The sequence below is a fragment of the Egretta garzetta genome, unplaced genomic scaffold (assembly GCF_000687185.1).
Source record: "Egretta garzetta isolate BGI_Z169 unplaced genomic scaffold, ASM68718v1 scaffold319, whole genome shotgun sequence".
NCBI classification, from domain to species: domain Eukaryota; kingdom Metazoa; phylum Chordata; class Aves; order Pelecaniformes; family Ardeidae; genus Egretta; species Egretta garzetta.
The window spans coordinates 346,725-353,586 of NW_009260769.1; the positions used below are offsets into that span (position 1 = coordinate 346,725).

At 40.2% G+C, this 6,862-nt stretch overlaps 1 protein-coding gene across 1 annotated transcript; it reads left to right on the plus strand.

Annotated features, from left to right (window-relative positions):
* Positions 1–3,433: 3,433 nt before the first annotated feature.
* Positions 3,434–6,423, plus strand: ATF3 (activating transcription factor 3). The gene is made up of 3 exons (XM_009646176.2): positions 3,434–3,673; positions 4,628–4,735; positions 5,706–6,423. The coding sequence occupies exons 1-3, from the start codon at positions 3,434–3,436 to the stop codon at positions 5,901–5,903; spliced, it is 546 nt and encodes a 181-aa protein (XP_009644471.1). The 3' UTR covers positions 5,904–6,423.
* Positions 6,424–6,862: the final 439 nt, after the last annotated feature.

Sequence of the window (6,862 nt, forward strand, 5' to 3'; positions counted from 1 at the left end):
GGTGTACCATTAATAGAAAAGCTGTTCTCTTTGGAGAATTCCAAAACTAAGGATAAAGTAACAAAGCATTAACTCACGCTGGGAACAAGCCGTACCTTTCCAGTGCAGGTCTGTGGAATGTTCAGCACCTTCAACGTCAGTAACTTCAGAAGGACTCCAAGCAGCCTGGAGCTGAGATCCATGTGCATGGTCTAACAAAGTAAATGGAGATCGTATCAGAAAGGCCCAGATGTGATCCCACTTTAAGGCCCGATATTCTAATTCCTACTGTTTCCCCAGCCTTTACAGACCCAGAGAAAATGAGACAGTGCTCTTTATGGCGTATAGACAGAGGTACGATTTGTACAAAAATTGTGGAAAAAGGAAGGGCAACCTGTTGCATTTTTTCAATAGCAAAATCTAGTTTTCATTCCCATAAAACATTCCTAAAAGCAGATTTGTTTCTCAGAAATTGGAGAACATCTACCTTGTTGTTAGGAAAAAGGAATCTATTCAGCTTACTGAGTACATTTGACATAAGGCTGATTATTTTTGTTATTTGTTTCACGGTGGCTCCTCACGATCCCGGTGGTAGACTGGAAGCCTACCTTCCTAGGCACTGTCCAGAAGCACTGCCCCAAGAAAGAGCCCCAGCAAAGCAAACCAGTAGCAAACAGATCTGTAAAACGGGACTCGGCTCACGGCAGAAATCCTTACACAAGCCTCAGCCCCCTGGTAGGCCCTCCCTTCCCTAAAGTCTGAATAAATAGAGATGCCTTTCAGGATGTCTGGAAGGTCAGTGAGCTGTTCAGGCAGGAGAGCAGCAAGTTTCTGTAGTCAAGGGCACTTCCCCCCCCCCCCTCTGTGCTTCCCTTCCCTGTAGGCACCTTCCCATTCCTTTTTTTTTTTTTCTTTTTTTTACATTAATGACAGATGGATGAGAGTACCCGAGGACATTATAGCAGGGTTTCAGTAGGGTTTCATTGGTGCTTGTGGTAGGCTTAGCACTAACTAGTAGAAATCCACAATTAACACAATTCGCCTCAGACACGTTACTAAGACACAAATGTTCTTGGTTTCCTCTGGTGCTGCTACTGACCTTAATTAAAAGTTCACCTGAACTGAAAAATAATTGAATAAACCACCAGTGCCGGAAAATGATTAGCCCAATTAATTATTTTGTAGGCTGGAGAAATGGTTTTACTGTTAATTTAAGACTCCTGGTTTGATTGATTTATACAGAATTAACTTTGTTGAATGAAGCCATCACTGGGAGCCAAGGAGACTGACATTCAGTGAAAACAGCTAAAATTTCTGCTAGCAACAAGGGGTTCGGTGTCATCTGGAATTAGCCTATTTAGACGAGTTGAATGTTGATAAATGATAAATAATGCTGGGAGGACTTTAGCTGGAAATTATAGGACTGTTTCTGACTTGTTGGAAAAAAGTAACTGCTAGCTTTCTGAGATTATAGGATTAAACCGTATCAGTACTTTAAATGTGACTCATGAGCAGGGGCTTTCTGAAGAGAATTACATAAATTTCCCAAGGTCTTTCTGAATAACAAATTGTTCCAAATAATTTCCTCATCTTTAGTAACTATGGGTGAAATCCTAGCCCCACCGAGGTCAACAGAAAAAGTCCTTTTGATTTTACTGGGTTCAGAATTTCACACCCAGACTCTCAGAAATCTTCAGTTCTTCTTTGGTGACTGGGTGAGGAAGAAGAGAGGAAGTCTCTGGAACTGGAAATGGCATTTTCTACCAACTGGCAATTTGCTGTCCTTGCATTTTTATATTTACCTTGCTTAGCGATGAACCAGATTCTACTCTCATTTGCACCAGTGTGGATTTGCAGTGTATTTTTAGATATCTCTGAGCAAAATCTATCTTCTTGTCAAGGCACGTGACCCCAAACATTTCTTGCTGGGTTACAGAAGTAGCGCATGGGGAACTATGCAATTCTGGGTTGACCGTGTGGAAATTTAACTTACCCACACTGCTACCCCAAGGCAACTACTTGCCTACCTGCACTAAGTTAATTATAACTGACTTTGCTATAATTATTACCGTTCTAATCAAGAGTAGATAATGCACGCTGTAATTACCTGTACAGCTATTAAAAAAAAACCCCAAAACCTACACACCAAAGAAAGCTGGAAAACCAACATGGTAAATCTAATTTAACACAATTCACTTTATTCATAAGGGAAGTAATACAATCTGTTTTCCTGTGCATTTTCACCTTGGGCCAGCCACAGAAAACACTCAGCTTTCTTCCAGACCTCTCATCTCACCTCTTCTGGGTGAGAGATGGTTTGTGTCATGTGTGCATTGGCTAGCTAGGCTGCCCACGATGTTAGGACGGTTGACTGCTGAGTTTTGCCTCTTGTTCCCTCAGTGGGGTCACCAGTTTTCACAAAGCTCATTGGGGGCCTCTCCCCCTCCAAAACTGGCTAAAAAATTGGTAAGAGTGACTAAAAAGAGGAAAGTACAGAGCACTGTTGGGTAGGTTCATTTTCTTAGGAAAACTACTAGAAATAAGGTTCCCCCATGGGTGTCCATTTGCATAATTCCCCTGAAGTCTCTTCGGTCACACTGTTTTATATCAGCAGGAGATCCGACCATAAATATTTAAGAATTTCAAGCCTCTTGTTGAGGGCACATGAGGACAGTTTCAGATTTTACAAGAGCAAAGGAACGAAACAAACGGCTTCATGTTTTTCATGACTCAATCCCTCCAACTCAGCCTGTGCTTTGAAGCCCCAGAGCGTGTATAGACTTTTACCTTTGTACCGACTCTTTTTGTGAACTGTTTTGCAGGAGTATATAGCCAGATCTACAACTCTGTGTAAAACTGAGCATGATAATTTGGTGACAGATTTTGTCTTGGTTAGCAGACTTCAGCTCCTAGTAAAACTCTTTGAGCTTTGCCTAAATGTAGTTGAGATCAAGGTACAGCTCTGTCCATTTGAAGCTGGAATTTTGTGGTGGTATAGCTCTGAGGATGGAGATAGTCTTAAACTCCTTTTATATGTTTAATAATAATAATTCTTTGCTTTCTGATTTTTGTTCCTTGTTCTCTTTCTCTTCCTATTCACTTGATTCTCATTTGCCAAGCATTACCAGTTTAAAACTTTGAAGTATACATACATACACACAATTTTTTTCACATTAAGTTTTAGAGAGACCTAGATATTGTGTGATGTGCTAATACTATTATTATTTTTAAATACCAACTTGAAGTTAACCTAAAGTAGAAGTTTTTACTAGTGACCAAATTCTTAACTGCTTGACCTTAGTGAGAGATTGGGGTGGATGGGGAATGGTGGTTGAAGCGATGCAAGAAATACAGTATTATTTCACACTATAAAACATACCTCTAGGAGATATTATTTACATTTCTAAAGTCATTGAAAGACTATTATTATTGTCTCTTTTTACCTTTCAGCAAAATGATGGTCCAACACTCAGGCCAGGTTTCTGCATTAGAAGTCAGCGCCTCCGCAATTGTTCCCACTTTGTCCCCTGCAGGGTCACTGGGGTTTGATGATTTCACAAATTTAACCCCATTGGTGAAAGAGGAACTGAGATTCACCATTCAGAATAAACGCCAGTCCCACAGGATGTCTTCTACATTGGACACAGTGACAGTTTCTGAAAGGCCAATTGAAACATCAATCATGAAAACAGAGGTATGACTTTTTAAACAGCATTTCAGTGTGAATGATTAATTCTCTAATAAAACGTCACTACGATACCAGTAATTATATCAGACAACCCTCTCCACCATACTTGATCCTTTTAAGCCTGCTGCTTGGCTTTCTGTTAAGTGCTTCTGGGAAACCTTCTGGTATTTCTCATTTCCATTGAGGCCTGTAGTTGGATACTTTATTTTTGATTGTGAACTAAGGACAATGTTTTACAGAGATTAGAGGAAGCACTAATCTGGTTTCCCTGCCTGCTCATGACTGAACTCGGAGTAAGTCACTGCAGCTTTGCTTGACTGAGGGCAGTGCAGTAGGACCCATGTGGGCTACGGCTGAGGCAGACATGGCCACGCTATGTCCACACTAGTTTTTTTACTTTAAGATAATAGTCTCTGTGGAAAAAAACCATGTCTCTTATGAAGTGGAGAGATAGCTTAAGTTAGGGAAATAGCTACACCTTGACCTGAGCCTCCACAGAAAACAAAATAAAGCTTGAAGGAGTGTGCTAATATCCCCTTCTTGGTGCTGCCCCTTAGTTTGCTGCGCTCTCATTGCCTCATTCATGCCACATCCTCCAATCTGCTCCCTGTGCCCCTTACTCCTCTTCTTCCTTGGGAAATGGAGGACAGATAGAGGTATGGGAGTCAGCCTGGGGAGATGCTTGGCGAGTTTTTTGAGTACCATCGATTTAAAACGAGCCATCATGTGGATTACATGCATCCAAACTCCAGTCAGGTTTTTATTGACAATTCTAATGGAGTTACTACCATTTTACTGTATGGCAAGCAAGGTCAGAATCACATTCTTATGTAACTCACGATATCAGCACAGCCCTGACAACACTATCCATGTTGCTTTTAAAAATGCAGAAGTTATCAAAATACAGGTCAAGTATTTACAACATCTTATGGGTTGTGTATATCTGTTTTTATGGGATAGTTTTCTCCTGAAGAGGATGAAAGAAAAAAGCGAAGAAGGGAAAGGAACAAAATCGCTGCTGCAAAGTGTCGAAACAAAAAGAAGGAAAAAACAGAATGTTTGCAGAAAGTAAGTGACTGGCTTGAATTGTTCTTAATCTGTCACCCTGTCAGGATCTGAACAGACAGCAGAGGGGCACTGTCATAGTAGCAAATAAGAGAAAGATGTCACACAAAACTCTGTAAACCTGTCAAAACACTAGGTATAAAAAAGAACACGCTATATATTAAATCAAACCTGGTTAAAACTGGGAAAAAAGTGAAAGCGTGGTAGGAATGAAAAGAGATTACTGTTTCAGTGACCACTCTTGTCTAGGGGCATAGTATGAATTTGAATGTGTACCTTGAACACAAAAAAAGTAAAATCTCATTTCATATAATATCCATTGTGGAGACCAAGAGCCTACAAACACCAACAAGTAATCTCTGACTTCTTTATGAAATGAGTGGCATAGTAGCTTAGCCCTGAAGTCTCTGTCTTAAGACCCCAGTAGTGTCTTCACCTGTTCTGCCATGATATAAAACTATACTACGGCAGCATCAGGCCTGTCTTTGTTCCTATATCCAGGTCTGGGGGGGAACAAAAAAAAAAGCTGTGTCCTTACTTTCTTAGCTTAACACGAGTTTACAGATCTGTGACATAATTTTCCAGGGAGTTAATAAGAAGCATAGATAATTTTGGGCCAACTTTTGACCCAAGAAGTTCAGAATAATTTTGCAGAAGATGGCAATAATGTTTCGGATACCTGTCGCTGTAAGTGAATACAAGTCTGAATTTGGCTTTTCAACTTCCATTACACTTCTCTAAATGCCAGAGAAGGTAACTGTCAATCTGGTTTTTAGACTATTGTCAACGGGGGGATGTATAGTTTCATCATTACAGGACACAATCAACATGCAATTTCTTCCGTGGCTAGCAATTTCTTCCTCCGCTAGCCATATGCTTTCCCACCAATAAAAGTCTGCAACTTTTAGACAAACACTGCAATTAACTATTTGAACTACTCAGTCTAACAGTTGTGTCTGTTCTTTGTGACTAGGAATCAGAAAAGCTGGAAACTATCAATGCAGAATTAAAAGCCCAGATTGAAGAGCTAAAGAATGAGAAGCAGCATTTGATATACATGCTAAATCTTCACAGGCCCACTTGTATAGTTCGGGCACAAAACGGAAGGACACCTGAAGATGAAAGGAATCTTTTTATTCAACAGATCAAAGAAGGCACATTACAAGGTTAAGTGATATGGCAAACATGGAAATATTTATAGTGTTTTTAGCAACTACCAGAATCCATGGAGGATCTGACATATTGTGTAGGATTCTATTAGTCCAGAGCCTTTAGGAAGGGCAGATTGCTCTGTTAAGCGGAAAGAATCATTTTGGCTTGACAGCGATTCTTCCCCTTGGAAGATCTGGTCTCAATCAAACTGAAGAGTCTTCTGCCTCAAATATAGGTTTTGCACCTGTGATACTTGCTGTTCCTAGGAGCTACAGACAACAGCTTCAGAAGTTTTAGCTCTCTGCTAGTATACAGTATCTGCACTCACGACGTTTGTGCTAGAACACTATGACTTCCGATGATGCACGTGGTACAGACAAGCTGTGCTGGATGGACACTACTTTTCCTCGTTGCTGGTAGGGAAAGCAGACTGAGTATTTTTAAAGTTTTGAAGTTTCCAGGAGGATGTTTTCTGGCAGAATGTACCGATATGTAATGTTGCATTCTAACCTAACACACACATACACACAAAAAGCCTCTAGTTCCAACTAAGCTTTGTCATTTTTTTCACAACACTTGTGTGGGGTTTTTTTCAATGACTCATCTCAGAGACTGAATTTTAAAAGCCTCGTAGGTGTGACAAAGAAATGTTTCTTGCAAAATGTCCATGTAGCTAAGTTTGTATTTTACGATCTGGAGCCCCACCAACTATCCTTTGGGGACTACAATTTTTCCTTGAATTGCTGAAGAGCAGCTTGTACCAATGCTTGGTGACTTGGTGAATTGGACCCACTGTAAAGAGGAAACTAACTATGGAGGAATATTGATACAGGTTTTGCATGAGTAAAGAACTGTAGGACCGAATCCCAGGCTCATGAATAGTGAAAAGTTTAAAAAAAAAAAAATAAAATCATCTAGGATCTAATCCTACAAGCCTTAATTCATGCTATTAATCCTCAACTCAAAAAAGAGGTTCCA

Excerpts from the sequence above, each read along its gene's own strand:
- ATF3 (XM_009646176.2), top strand. The coding sequence starts at position 3,434 with ATGATGGTCCAACACTCAGGCCAGGTTTCTGCATTAGAAGTCAGCGCC. Across the intron at positions 3,674-4,627 it reads CATCAATCATGAAAACAGAG|TTTTCTCCTGAAGAGGATGA; the intron begins GTATGACTTTTT and ends TTTATGGGATAG. Across the intron at positions 4,736-5,705 it reads AAACAGAATGTTTGCAGAAA|GAATCAGAAAAGCTGGAAAC; the intron begins GTAAGTGACTGG and ends CTTTGTGACTAG.